The sequence below is a fragment of the Erythrolamprus reginae genome, chromosome 5 (genome assembly GCF_031021105.1).
Source record: "Erythrolamprus reginae isolate rEryReg1 chromosome 5, rEryReg1.hap1, whole genome shotgun sequence".
In the NCBI taxonomy this organism is placed as follows: Eukaryota; Metazoa; Chordata; class Lepidosauria; order Squamata; family Dipsadidae; genus Erythrolamprus; species Erythrolamprus reginae.
This window is the reverse complement of record NC_091954.1, coordinates 95,709,791-95,725,270: the sequence shown is the minus strand read 5'-3', so window position 1 is coordinate 95,725,270 and position 15,480 is coordinate 95,709,791. Positions and strand designations below refer to the sequence as shown.

At 42.6% G+C, this 15,480-nt stretch overlaps 1 protein-coding gene across 1 annotated transcript; it reads right to left on the bottom strand.

Moving 5' to 3' along the window:
* Window positions 1-6,389: 6,389 nt before the first annotated feature.
* Window positions 6,390-8,111, bottom strand: LOC139168620 (tigger transposable element-derived protein 1-like). Its single transcript, XM_070754243.1, has one exon. The coding sequence runs from the start codon at window positions 8,109-8,111 to the stop codon at window positions 6,390-6,392; it is 1,722 nt and encodes a 573-aa protein (XP_070610344.1).
* Window positions 8,112-15,480: the final 7,369 nt, after the last annotated feature.

The following is a 15,480-nucleotide window of genomic DNA, read 5'->3' as shown; positions in this document are numbered from 1 at the left end:
GTTGTACCAGTGACAGTCAGTAGTGGGTTCCTAAAGGTATGGATAATTGCACACAGCTCTGCAGCTCTGGTATGCGAGAGGGCATTCAAGTGAAAATTTGCTTCCTACACAGAAAGCAAAATTTCACTTGAACACATGCTCACACACCAGAGCCATGGAGCTGTGCGCAATTATCCATATCAGTAGGAACCCACTACTGGTGCCAGTCCATGGGTGTTGCCATCTCATTTTTAAAAAGAATTTAAAAAAATTAATGTCCCCCTGGGGTTTTCTACGTACGTGCAGAAGCTGAGTTTCTAGCACTTTCTTGTCACCATTCCTAGGTGAGATCATCCAGAGGCATGGGGTGAGGTATCATCAGTATGCAGATGATACCCAGTTGTACATCTCCACCCCATGTCCAGTCAACAAAGCAGTGGAAGTGATGTGTCGGTGCCTGGAGGCTGTTGGGATCTGGATGAGTGTCAACAGACTCAAACTCAACCCGATAAGATGGAGTGGGTGTGGGTTCTGCCTCCCAAGGACAACTCCATCTGTCGATCCATAACCCTGGGGTTATTGACCCCCTCAGAGAGGGTACGCAACTTGGGCGTCCTCCTCGATCCACAGCTTACATTAGAGAACCATCTTTCAGCTGTGGCGAGGGGGACATTTGCCCAGGTTCGCCTGGTGCACCAGTTGCAGCCCTATCTGGATCGGGACTCACTACTCACAGTCACTCATGCCCTCATCACCTCGAGATTCTACTACTGTAATGCTCTCTACATGGGGCTACCTTTGAGAAGTGTTTGGAAACTTCAGATCGTGCAGAATGATGGGAGATACAGCTGCTGTGCTGGTGCTGAGAGGGGTGGTTATGAGGCATCCTGAAACTCCCAGGAAGTCTCCCTGCACAGGTTTTGGCAGTGGTGTCTGTGTGTATGTATGAAAAAGGTGGTTCACAGAACCGGTAGGAAAAACATTTGAACTTACCCGAACTAGAACTACAGCGCCTAAAACACGATTTAAGTATTGCCCACAAGATCATATGCTGCAACGTCCTACCGGTCAATGACTACTTCAGCTTCAACCACAACAACACAAGAGTACGCAACAGATTCAAACTTAATATTAACCACTCCAAACTTGACTGTAAAAAATATGACTTTAACAATCGAGTTGTCGAAGCGTGGAACTCATTACCGGACTCAATAGTGTCAACCCCTAATCCCCAACATTTCTCCCTTAGACTCTCCACGATTGACCTCTCCAGGTTCCTAAGAGGTCAGTAAGGGGCGTACATAAGTGCACCAGTGTGCCTTTCGTCCCCTGTCCAATTGTCTTTCCTTTATCTCATATATCATATATATTTTCTTCCTTTCATATATGTTCTCCTCTATTTTTACATATTATCTTTATATAGAATAGAATAGAATAGAATTTTTATTGGCCAAGTGTGATTGGACACACAAGGAATTTGTCTTGGTGCATATGCTCTCAGCGTACATAAAATAAAATATACATTTGTCAAGAATCATGTGGTACAACACTTAATGATTGTCATAGGGGTCAAATAAGCAATGAAGAAGCAATATTAATAAAATTCTTAGGATATAAGCAACATATAATATAATTACTTCATGTCTATTCTCTTCCATATGTATTGTGTATTGGACAAATGAATAAATAAAATAAATAAATAAATAAAAATACCCCTGTCTCTCAGCTATAACATCATCAGTTCATCTCATTTACTAATGGGTTAATTTTAAATTCCATGCTATAACTGCATGAATAAAGTATTTTGGGATGAGTAATGTTTGCTGAAAAGTATCTGAAGTATGAAATATTTTTCAACAGATTGCTACTAAATGGATTAACGCAAGTGATATTTTAGTACCAAAAGATTTATAATGTATCTGTGACAAATGTGACAAAGTCTTCTGAGGTGAATGGATTAGCAGATCAGCAGAATTGACCTCAAAGGAAAAAAAAACAAACTGACACAAAGTGCAAAATATATCCATACTTGAAGATACTTCTTCTATGCCACTTGCCATTTTAAAAGAAGAAAATCCACCTGGCTGGACAGCCTCAAAAGTTATTACTACAAATTCAATTTCATGCCATAGGGAACTTTATCGTGTACTTAATAATATCCTAGTGCTCAGCAGTTTCCAGTCACCAATAACCACGGGGCATATTGTTCTAGAGCAAGGTATGTCCATTGTAAATTCTGAAACATTGTGGGGGAAAAATATCACAATTCTCAAGATCTCAGATGTTATTGGCCTGAAAGAGAAATACAGTGGTACCTCGGTTCTCAAACGCCTCGGTTTTCATACATTTCGGATTTCAAACAAAATTTTCTACAAAAATTTGCTTCGGTATCCAAACAAAAATTCGGATACTGAACAGAAAATTTTGTTTACTATCCGAAATGTAAGATCTGAGGGGACGAGGTGAGAGGGAATGGGAGTCGGAATCCCGACACGCCCCTCCTGGCCGCCCTCTTAACAGCCTCCCAGTCTCTACCTTGTAACTGCTCCAAGCTGTAGGAAGGGTAGGGCTGGCTGCAATACCGGCAGCTTCGGGGGGCTCCTTTCCTCAGCGGTTCAGTTCAGTACCTCCAGGCAGCTGCACCAACTTTTTCCTTCCCGGCAGCGGCGGCTCCGGCGGCTTCCCTACGAGGAGGAGCAGCGTCAGGAACGTCATGTGATGAAGATAAGCTTGCTTGCTTGCTTGCTTGCTTGCTTGCTTGCTTGCTTGCTTGCTTGCTTGCTTGCTTGCTTCCTTCCTTCCTTCCTTCCTTCCTTGCTTGCTTGCTTGCTTGCTTGCTTGCTTGCTTGCTTGCTTGCTTGCTTGCTTGCTTGCTTGCTTGCTTGCTTCCTTCCTTGCTTGCTTGCTTGCTTGCTTGCTTGCTTGCTTGCTTGCTTGCTTGCTTGCTTGCTTCCTTCCTTCCTTCCTTCCTTCCTTCCTTCCTTCCTTCCTTGCTTCCTTGCTTCCTTGCTTCCTTGCTTCCTTGCTTCCTTGCTTCCTTGCTTGGCCGCCTCACAACCGGAAAAAGTAAAACATAGAATATAATATTAAAACTATTTAAAACCAACAATTAAAAACAATTAAACCACTTAAAACCATGCATGCCTTTAATGGCCAGATCCCAATAGTGTCCCATCAGATCAATGGCCCAAAGTCTGCTGGAAAAAACAGGTTTTTTTCACCTTTCAGAAAGGCCAATAGGGTGGAGGTAGTCCGGATCTCAGGAGGTAGCTGGTTCCAAACAGTTGGAGCAGCCAAAGAGAAGGACCTCCCTGCGGGCCCGCCAACCGACATTGCTTAGCTGATGGGACCCAGAGAACACCAACTCTGTGGGCACTTATCAGTCCCTGGGAGCTAAGTGGTACAATGCAGTCTCAAAGATAGGCTACCCATAAACCTTGTAAAGCTTTAAAGGTAATGACCAACACCTTGAATTGTACCTGGTGACCAATTGGGAATCAGTGCAGTCCGTGGGGAATTGTTGTAATGTGGGTGTACTGAGGTGTACCCACAACAGTTCACGTGCCTGCATTCTGTAGTCTCCAAACACTCTTCAAAGGTAGCCCCATGTAGAACATGTTGCAATAATCTAACTGTGAGGTGATGAGGGCAAGAGTGATTGTGAGGAGAGTGTCCTGATTCAAGTATGATCGCAATTGATGCACTAAGTGAACCTGTGCAAAGGTCCCCCTAGCCACAGCTGTCAAATGTTGGTCTAATCATAGCTGTAAGTCTAGGAGGTCACCCAAATTGTGAACCCATTCTGAGAAGGGTAATTTTTTTCCCTGTCAGAGCCAAAAATGAACAATCAATGTAATCTTTTGGAGGTAATACCAACAGCCACTTGGTCTTGTCAAGGTTAAGTTTGAGCCTGTTAACTCCTATTCAGACCCTCACAGCCTCCAGGCACTGGTACATCCCATCTACAGCTTCACTGAACTGACACGTGGTGGAGATATATAACTGGGTATCATCAGCATATTGCTGATACCCCACCCCATGTTGTTGGATCATCTCACCCAATGGTTTTATGTAGATGTTAAATAAAAGAGGAGAGAGGACTGAACCCTGTGGTATTCCACAGAGGAGGGGCCTAGGGGTTGACATCTGTCCTCCTAACAACACCAACTGCAACTGACCAGAAAGCTAGGAGGAGAATCACTATGTCATGGTGCCTCCCACTTCCAACTCCCTTTGATACCATGGTCAATGGTATCAAAAGCAGCTGAGAGTAGCACCAAGACAGAGGAGTGACCTCTATCTCACCAGAGATCATCCATCAGAGTGACCAAAGCAGTTTCTGTGCTATAGCCAGGTCTGAAGCCTGATTGAAAAGGATATATATGCTTGACAAAAACAAACAAACAAACAATGAGGACAAATAACAAGTGGAAGAGCTTGCCTTTAAAAATCTACTCCATCACTGGAAGTTTTTAAGAAGAGGTTGGACAGTAGCTTTTCTGAGTTAGTATAGGTTTTCCTGCTTCAGCAGAGCCTTGGTCTTCTCTTCTCTTCCCTTCCCTTCCCTTCTCCTCTCTTCCCTTCCCTTCTCTTCTCTTCTCTTCTCTTCCCTTCCCTTCTCTTCTCTTCCCGTCTCTTCTCTTCTATTCCAATCTAATCTAATCTAAACTAATCTAATCATGTATGTATCTATTCTATTCTATTCTATTCATTTATAGGAAATAAAGCAGGTGAATTTTAACTCTTTCTTTGTTCCTCTCTCACACCCAGGTTAAGAAATCGACTTTGAAGAGGTAAAATATTCTTTATTCTGAGTGTCTTGATAACAGCCCCCCCCCTTTCTCTTTTTTTTAACTGATCTCATAGTTCTGCAAGGCAGCAAGGATGAGCCATCCAACATGTCAATTACCACGGCCTGACAGGCAGAGAGAGGTTTTATTTTCTTTCAAGATGATCCTTGAAGGCTTATGCAATTTGAGGCTACAGAAGAATAGGCTGACTCACTCATGAGATAAAACATATCAGCCTGCTCTTGATATTAACCTTGGCTTTTCTAGGCAATGAGAAATGTTGAGTGCCTTCCAGGTTTTCATTTTACAGTTTCAGAGTTGATGGGGTTTTTTAATTATTTTTTCTTTGTATAAAAATAAACCAATTCCTATATATACATAGCAACTGCCTTCACCAGTAACTTGTATATCTCCACAGTGCGTTTCATCCTACATCGGCAACTGCTAACATTTCTGTTTCTTTGAATTGGAAAATTACATCCCCTTTTTTTCTGTTCAAAGCCCTATCCTTTTCTGATAGCTCATTCTCTCTATGATGTGTCCCTCGAAGTGGCCAAGAGAGATCTCAGATTGTACGGCACTAAGAGGCATTGCCAGGGGAGTTTCACATAAAGAAGCCACAACAAATGGAGGACAATGTGAACAAAGAGGCTGCGTGCTTAGCTGTAGGCAATGGGGGGAATCTCACAAATGATGTATTCCGAGAGCTTTTCTCCTAGGTGACTGAGTGACTGCTTCCTTTGAGAAAACAGAAGGTACAGAAATAATATAAAGCAGCAAGGTTTCAAGCAGTGAGTTATTTAAATGAAAAAAATGAGGGGTATGGTGGCTCAATGATTAGAATGCAATATTGCAAACTAATTCTGCCCACAATCAGGAGTTCAATCTTGACTATATCAAGGTTGACTCAACATCTTCCATCCTTCTAGATGGTAAAATGAGGATCCAGCTTGTTGGGGGCAATATGCTGACATTGTAAACAGCTCAGAGAGAGTGCTGTAAAGCATTATGGAGTGGTATATATAAGTCTAAGTGCTATTGCTAAATTTATGAATAAGGAAGATGAACAAGAATTTCCCAGTGGAAATGGGAATGTTTCAAAAAGAACTTCCAAAAGATTTCTCTCTCTAAATGAATGGCTTGTACTTAGCCAACTGACAGCCTGACAAAGAGGAATATATGCCTTTCTGCTGTAAGAAACAAACATAAGCAGGATTAGACTGTAAATACAACATATAATGTTTGTGATTAGTTAATAACCTGACATATATTTATAGTAAGCACAAGCTTGTTGCAATGTCTGGTAAAAAAAAAAAGTCAAAGGACTGCAGCAATAAATGGCTATACAGTGGTACCTCGAGATACGAGTTTAATTCGTTCCGGACCTGTGCTCTTAAGTCGAGCAGCTCTTATCTCGAACGACTTTTCCCCATAGGAATTAATGTAAATAATTTTAATTGGTTCCAGCCCTCAAAAAACTCACAAAGTTAGTCTAAATTATGCAAAAATACATGTTTTTAATGAAGAAATGTACATGTACATATAAATGAATAATGAAGTTTCTTTCACTTAACTTGTAAACTTTCTTAAACTTTTAAATTTACATATGTACACAGTAGCCTAATCAACTGTTTTTGCCTTTTTGGCTGCACTTTCACTTGGAGCAGCTCTTTTCGTAAGAAATTTGTCCAATGACATCTGCTTTTGCCTGTTTTTCAAAATGTTGCGAAAGTGAGTCAATGAGGTGTCATTGAAAAGTGCTGCTGAACGACTCGTGGCTACTTTCTCTGGGTGATTTTTTTCCACAAAACTGACAACGTTCTCCCACTGCGCTAGCATCGCTTTTATCTCACTGGTAGGAATGGCTTTCTGTGGTTCCTGTACCTCATCCTCACTGCTGCTCATCTCTTGGGTCATCTCCATCTGTTGCATCTCATGGAGCGCCTTCAGGTCCTCTGTAGAGAGCGGTTCTTCATGCTCTTCGACAAGCTCATTGATGTCACCCTCGTCTACCTCCAGACCCATACACTTACCGAGTGACACAATCTCCTCCAATGGGGTGTCAGTCTCGGTGATGTCCTTGGTCTCACCCTCGGGCTCAGCAGAGTCCCTTGGTGCAACAGCAGCAGGCCACAACTTCTTCCACGCCGAGTTCAAGTTTCGCCTTGACACTTCTTGCCAGGCAAGGTCAATGATGTTAAGGCAAGAAACGATGTTAAAATGATCCTTCCAAAACTCACGCAGTGTCAAGTTGGTGTTCTCAAAACATCGGCGGAACAGATGCTTCGTGTACAGCTTCTTGAAGTTAGCTATGACCTGCTGATCCATTGGTTGCAGGATTGAAGTCGTGTTGGGTGGGAGAAAGACAACCTTCACAAACTGAAATTCTTCAAGGATGTCCTCTTGAAGAGCAGGTGGGTGGCCTGGAGCATTGTCGAGCAGCAGTAAGGCTTGTAGGGGGAGTCCATTACTCAAAAGATATTCCTTCACCGTAGGACCAAAAGCAAGATTTACCCAGTCCACAAAGAACTGCCTCGTTACCCATGCCCTTGCATTGGAGCGCCACAGGACATGGAGTCTTTCCTTTAGAATTTTGTGCGTCTTGAACGCGCGAGGATTCTCCGAATGGTACACGAGAAGTGGCTTCACTTTACAGTCACCCGACGCGTTTGCACACAATGCAAGGGTTAGACGGTCCTTCATGGGCTTATGTCCTGGCAGGCTCTTTTCCTCGGCAGTAATGAAAGTCCTACGGGGCATTTTCTTCCAAAACAGCCCAGTCTCATCACAGTTAAAGATCTGTTGAGAGACATAGCCTTCTTTTTCAACCAGGCTAGCAAAACGCATAACAAACTCCTCCGCTGCCTTGATGTCTGCACTCGCTGCCTCCCCATGCCTAACCACTGAGTGAATGCCACTTCTTTTTCTGAACCTGTCAAACCACCCATGGCTTGCCTTGAACTCATCTGGATCTCCCGACGAGGATGGTTCATTGCTCTTTAGATCGGAGAATATCGCACGTGCCTTCTCGCTGATGACCACCTCTGTTATTGTATCTCCGGCCAGCTCCTTTTCTTTTATCCAAATTAGCAATAACCTCTCCATCTCTTCATGAACAGACGTCCTAAGTTGGGAAATTATCGTCGCACCTTTTGCTGCTTTTACACCTTTAAGGATGTCCTTCTGCTTCAGGATTGTACAGATGGTGGACGTGCTGCGTTGGAACTTCCTCACAAGATCAATAACACGAGTCCCTTTTTCGTGCAAATTAATTATCTCCTGCTTCGCTTCTATGGATATCATCATCTTCTTCTTCTTCTCAGCGGCCTTTTTTGGAGCCATCCTCACTCTAAACACCGACACCACCGAGACAATCCTATCCCGAATTTGCCTGCAAGCAGAAAAATTAAAATCAGCCAAGTAAGAAAGTTTTAATGCCAACACTTAGAAGGTCCTATTGGTCAGCACTTTGGCCCACAAGCCTATTTGCTCCTTCTGGGGGAAGCCTCTGACCATCCTTTGATAGGACTAGAATTAGAGAAAGTGGATGTAGAAATCCTATTTATTCTATGGTCTCAGAAATGGAGTGCAGAATGAATAAATCATTAAAGGTGATGTTTCTTCTGACCTTGCTAGGCCAAGTCAGGAAATGTAGACATTACAAGAACTTATTGTTATTAATAAGATGATAAGCTGAGAGCTTTCCTTCCCTTCCTCTTTTTACCCAAAACAATCAACATGGCAAACTTTATTCAACTTCTCTGCCACCCAATCCTGTAGGACAGAGGTCCCCAACCTTTTTTTGCACCAGGGACCGGCTTTAAGCTAGACCAGTTTTCCATGGCCCGGTGGTGGTGGGGAGCTAGCTGTCAGCGGCGCCGTAAAAGGGGCGATCAAGAGAGGAATGGGTGAATGAATGGACGGAGGGTGGGTGGGAAGGAAGGAAGGAAGGAGAGAAAGCAAGAGAAAGAAAGAAAGCAAGAGAAAGAAAGAAAGCAAGAGAAAGAAAGAAGAATGAAAGAGCAAGAGAGAAAAAGAAAGAGAGAAAAAGAAAGAGAGAAAGAAAGAAAGCAAGAGAAAGAATGAAAGCAAGAGAAAGAAAGAAGAATGAAAGAGCAAGAGAGAAAAAGAAAGAGAGAAAAAGAAAGAGAGAAAGAAAGAAAGAAAGAAAGAGAAAGAATGAAAGCAAGAGAAAGAAAGAAGGATGAAAGAGCAAGAGAGAAAAAGAAAGAGAGAAAAAGAAAGAGAGAAAGAAAGCAAGAGAAAGAATGAAAGCAAGAGAAAGAAAGAAGAATGAAAGAGCAAGAGAGAAAAAGAAAGAGAGAAAGAAAGAAAGCAAGAGAAAGAATGAAAGCAAGAGAAAGAAAGAAGAATGAAAGAGCAAGAGAGCAAGAGAGAAAAATAAAGAGAGAAAGAAAGGCAACTTCAAAGAAAGGCTCAATGAGCATCTCTCACTCTCTCTCTCTTTCTCTCCCCCTCTCCCTCTCTCTTTCCCTCCCTTCCTTCCCTTCTTTCTCTCTCTCCATCCCTCGCCCTCTGACTTCCCTCCCTTGCTGCTGAAGGGACGAGCGCGGGCTTTTTTTTTTTCCCGCCTCTGGCAGCGAAAGTGCTCTGGGTTTTTTTGCTTTTTTCCCCCCACCTCTTCCACAGCGAAATTGCTCCGTTTTTTTGCTTCTGCACCCCCGCCTCTTCCACAGCGAAATTGCTCCGTTTTTTTGCTTCTGCACCCCCGCCTCTTCCACAGCGAAATTGCTCCGTTTTTTTGCTTCTGCACCCCTGCCTCTTCCACAGCGAAATTGCTCCGTTTTTTTGCTTCTGCACCCCCGCCTCTTCCACAGCGAAATTGCTCCGTTTTTTTGCTTCTGCACCCCCGCCTCTTCCACAGCGAAATTGCTCCGTTTTTTTGCTTCTGCACCCCCGCCTCTTCCACAGCGAAATTGCTCCGTTTTTTTGCTTCTGCACCCCCGCCTCTTCCACAGCGAAATTGCTCCGTTTTTTTGCTTCTGCACCCCCGCCTCTTCCACAGCGAAATTGCTCCGTTTTTTTGCTTTCCTCCCCGCCTCTTCCACAGCGAAATTGCTCCGTTTTTTTGCTTCTGCACCCCCGCCTCTTCCACAGCGAAATTGCTCCATTTTTTTGCTTTCCTCCCCGCCTCTTCCACAGCGAAATTGCTCTGTTTTTTTGCTTTCCTCCCCGCCTCTTCCACAGCGAAATTGCTCCGTTTTTTTTGCTTTCCTCCCCGCCTCTTCCACAGCGAAATTGCTCCGTTTCTTTTGCTTCCCCCCCCCGCCTCTTCCACAGCGAAATTGCTCCATTTTTTTGCTTCTGTACCCCCGCCTCTTCCACAGCGAAATTGCTCCATTTTTTTGCTTTCCTCCCCGCCTCTTCCACAGCGAAATTGCTCTGTTTTTTTGCTTTCCTCCCCGCCTCTTCCACAGCGAAATTGCTCCGTTGTTTTGCTTTCCCCCCCGCCTCTTCCACAGCGAAATTGCTCCGTTTTTTTGCTTCCCCCCCGCCTCTTCCACAGCGAAATTGCTCCGTTTTTTTGCTTCCCCCCGCCTCTTCCACAGCGAAATTGCTCCGTTTCTTTTGCTTCTCCCCCCGCCTCTTCCACAGCGAAATTGCTCCATTTTTTTGCTTTCCCCCTGCCTCTTCCACAGCGAAATTGCTCCGTTTTTTTGCTTCCCCCCCGCCTCTTCCACAGCGAAATTGCTCTGTTTCTTTTGCTTCCCCCCCGCCTCTTCCACAGCGAAATTGCTCCATTTTTTTGCTTTTCCCCCCCCGCCTCTTCCACAACGAAATTGCTCCGTTTTTTTGCTTCCCCCCCTCCCCGCCTCTTCCACAGCGAAATTGCTCTGTTTCTTTTGCTTCCCCCCCGCCTCTTCCACAGCGAAATTGCTCCGTTTTTTTGCTTCCCCCCGCCTCTTCCACAGCGAAATTGCTCTGTTTTTTTGCTTCCCCCCGCCTCTTCCACAGCGAAATTGCTCCGTTTCTTTTGCTTCCCCCCCGCCTCTTCCACAGCGAAATTGCTCCGTTTTTTTGCTTCCCCCCCTCCCCGCCTCTTCCACAGCGAAATTGCTCTGTTTTTTTGCTTCCCCCCCCCTGCCTCTTCCACAGCGAAAGTGCTCCGTTTCTTTTGCTTCTGCACCCCCAGCAGAAGCCAAGGACTCACCAAGAGCTGGATACGAGCTGAGAAGAGCTGGCTTGCTTTGCTTCCTTCCCGAGCTGATGCAGAGCCGAATAAAGCGTCACGCCCCCCTGACGCTTTTGGCGGCAAAAGAGCCCAGCGTCGCTTCGGAAGCCGCCGAAAGCGTCAGGGGGGCGTGACGCTTTATTCGGCTCTGCATCAGCTCGGGAAGGAAGCAAAGCAAGCCAGCAGCCCGGCTCTTCTCGACTCGTATCCCGGATTTGAGCTCGGGAGTCGAGCAAAAATTTCTCTCCTCTGCCAGCTCGTATCTCGGAATCCTCGTAAGTAGAGCACCTCGTATGTCGGGGTTCCACTGTACTTCAGTTGATATATGAAATTTGATCTCATCAAGGAAAAGAAATATTATAACACAATAACGGAACAATCAAGTAAAGAAACAAACTTGGAACATAAATATGATATATCAAATAGGTTCTACAGCACTTGCACCCATGGATAATGTTGAATCCTTCACAAAAGAAGCAGGCTGAGTCTTTAGAGAAAGAGGAAGAAACATTGTGAACCTAGAGGAAGAATCCTTGAATAACAAAGGGGATATACTGTAACTGTGACCTGCCAGAAGACAAAAAGAAGATGTTCTCTTCAGTTGCTGATTCGCCACTATAGTGAAGGAACCTATCAACTAGTGAATTGTGCTGGCGGCCAGGATCAAGGAACAACAATGCGACAAAACAACTTTCAGAGCTTATGAAATTCACCGATCATTATCTCTTTCTGCTAATATACCTTTCAGAGTGCAAAGAATAGCTATTAATAACAAAGTTCTATGACAATGTTCAAGTACCAGAGACCTCCGGTGGTGTTTTTATTCATCCTTCTAGTTCAGGAAAAGAAAGGAAAAGATAAGTACACACAGGGACACACAGGGAAGGAGAGGGAGAAGGAGGGGGAGAGGGAGAGGGAGAGAGAGGATGCTCTGGGTGTTAAATCACTGCACCGGAGACTGCTTCAGCTTAACATGTTTATTTAACAAGGCATAATAACGTGAACAGCTCTCTCTGACAATCAACTCCTAACAAGGGCAACGGCTAATCCGTTGCCCTATTTATACTTTTTCTTTTACGCGGGAACATTCTGACAACCGTTTATTTTTGGCGGCATTCTAACAAAAAGCCGCATCTTAGCCAATCAGTGAATTTTCCCTTATTTCCTTTACACAGACATAGCACTGGGGCCATAGTTTAAGTTCCCTAGATCAAAGTTTCTTAAAGCCTTTTGCTCTCAAAATTCCTTCCCACTTTTAAAAATTATGGAGGATCTACAAAAGAGCTGCCATGGCCCTCATACCTGCCTCAATGCATCTTCTGATGGGTTCATTAATCCTATCTTGGACCTCCCTAGACTAGAAAAGATCCCCACTGGGTCCCCTCATCTCTCCTGACCTGTCTGCTGTCAGATCCCCTGACAACAATATCTGTTGTTTCAAGTAAAACTGCTTTTTGCAATTGTCTGATGGTGACTTTATTGATGTTGTTCAAGGATTCTCCACTTGTTTTGGATTATGTATCTTTTACATCCTTCCATCCATAATCTGTTTTGAGAGAACCCTTTGTTAAATTGTTGCACACATTGGAGTAGATAAGCCAACACTCGTTTCTTCTATTTCTCCAGGCAAAAAAATCCAGAATTAATCTCACAGAGATCAAACTTTGCCTGTACAAAGTGCGAGGCCTGACAGAATTGCACTCTCAGCTTCCTCAGCTATTAGGTAGAATAGGGAAATATCTTTTTGGCCAAACAATATCGATTGGTGTGGCCATGTGGGAGGGCCTTCTCTGTAGTGGCGCCAGCTCTCTGGCATCAGCTACCTCCAGAGATTCACACCGCCCTCACCCTCCTGGCCTTCTAGAAAGCCTTGAAAATCTGGCTCTGCCGGCAAGCCTGGGCCATTGAGTAACACCATCTAACTCCGGCGTAGAAGTTATGAATGTTTTTATCTTAGGGGTTTTAAATTGTTTTTACACTGTTTCTATTTGGTGTATGCCGCCCAAGTCTGCAAGGAATTAGGCGGCTTATAAATTTCATAAATTAAATTAAATTAATTATTTAGAACTGAATTTCTAATGTCAAATTAATAAGAAACTTATTCAGTGTCTGATTTAAAAGCTCAGCTTGATGATGTTGCTTCGTGTGGTTGCTTTCACAATCTCCAAGAGACATTTCCAAAAGACATTAGTGGCTATTTTTTACACATATTTGTATGTTGTGAGCCTGAAAGCTTTATTTCTTTCTAAATTAAAGAAGAAAACACTTAGAAGATTGTCATCATCTTAATATATGTATACAGGAGAACCTATTATTTAAAGTGACAGTGGAAACCCTTCACTGGTTACATTCAAGTGAAAGCAGGATATTCATTTGATAAACTGCTTTAATTTAATTTGGATTTCCAAATTAAAGCAGGAAGTTGCTTTAGTGACATAATTGTCCTATTTCTGCAGACACAGCTGATTGGATTATTATTTTTTATCTAATAGTGATTCTTCAAATTGTAATTTGAAGAATTATAATTGAATCCCTGCTTGGTATAATTTTTGTTACCTCCTGTTACTGAAGACCTCCTTCTATTTTTTACAAAAAAGAAAGGGACAAATTGTCACATAATGAAAACCCAAGGAAACCCCACTCAAACTTTCCTATAGAGATAGATATAGTTAAAGAGCAAAAGATGAAAAAGGTCACTTTTTTCACTCAAATGTATCTAATACACTTAAATCTTTAACATGTTCAGAAACGTTTATCCTGGGGGCCATTTCAGCAATAGTTCATTGGTGGCATTAAATCTTTCTTCTGATTAATTTCTCAATGCATTCCATTAGGATTTTGAGCGAACTATTAATCATAAAACTAAAAGACTCTTAACCAATTGATAGTTTTATGGTTATAGTTATTATCAATCATTAAGTTTTCTTTTCCTTTATTTTTTACAGTAAAGCACCTAATTTTTCTCACAAATGATTCATACCTAGTTCATTATATTTTCTGGTCAATTGCTTCCGTATTTGATGCAAAAACTTACAAACAATTTCATATGCAAATAATTAAGAACTCATTTGATTTGAATGCTATAATGTGTTTATGGAAATGCTGTGTAACATCTTTATTTTGAATCTTGAATAATGCTATTAATTTAGCATCAATAGAAGAGAATATTTGTAGCTCAGATTTAAACTGTGGAGACACTGGTATTATCTGGTTTTCTAGCAGATTTTTCATTAACAAACTAAGTAGATAGATAGTAATAACCGCACTAGCATTGACGATCTTAGCTTTGGTGATGAAAAGTCTTGTTTGGTAATGATTTTTCACAATTCAGGAAACAGATATGGGTAATAATTGAATTTTTATATCATCAGAAAAAGAAAAAGTTGGAATTGTAATGATCAAATAGGTGATCACAATTTTTTTTTTTACTGGATCAAGTATCTCATATGGTCCACTGGAAGGTATACTCCAGAGGCAGGGGTAAAGCTACATTTAATTTAATTTGAAATACATTTAAACCAAATCTACAAAATTTAGCTAATGTCTTATTTTTCAACCTTTTTTTTTTGCCCCTCTAACATGTTAAAGAAATAAAATACAAAAGCAACTGTTCTGTCGAGCTCTCTGGTAGAATCCTCCTGAAAATGCACAGATACAATTTCAGACACACACACGTTTGAAAATTCAAAACAATGTTCTTTATACCGAAAATGCAAATAAACAAAGCACTCTTTTTTTATAGCAAAGAGCACTTGTCTCCAAACAAATTGGTAATTTGTACAAGTCCCTTATCAGTTCTGTGATACTTAGCTTGCAGCTGTGAGGCAATTCACAGTCCTTCTTCTTTCACAAAGTGAAACACACTTTGCTCTGGTTTAGTTTCAAAGCGGGGAAAAATCAGCACACAAAGGTCAAAGTCAGCAAAGCAGACACGAAACACAAGGATCAGATAATCCTCCACAATGGCCAAACCCACAGGCTGCTATTTATAGCAGCCTCACTAATTAGCACAGCCCCACCCAACCACAGGTGGCCTCATTTTCTTTGATAATAATCTCTCAGTTGTTGTTGCCTATGCATTGCTCTCCGCATGTGTGTCTTTATCATTAACTCTTGTTCTGAATCCAAGGAGGAGAGAGATAATTGATCTCCTTCTGAGCTGTCTGCCACACTCTCCTCCTCCCTGTCACTCATGTCTTCTTGGTCAGAGGAGCCTTCATCATCAGATTCCACCGGGGGGGGGGGGGGGTAAAACAGGCCTGCAGCATGTGGATGTCTCTCCCACACCCACAGTCCTTGGGGCAGGAGCTGGGCCAGAGCTAACCACAACAAGCAACTTTGCAATGGTTTTGGACGTGCACGCAGAATGGAACACATATATTTTCATCCTTTGGCATGCATTTTTGTCTTCTTCCTGTCAAGGGAAAATAGGCTAGAAAGCACTATTTGCCACAAATTCAAATCACTCTTTGCTTTGAGGGGGAAATGATATCAGAGCTGGACAAGGCAAACGCATTA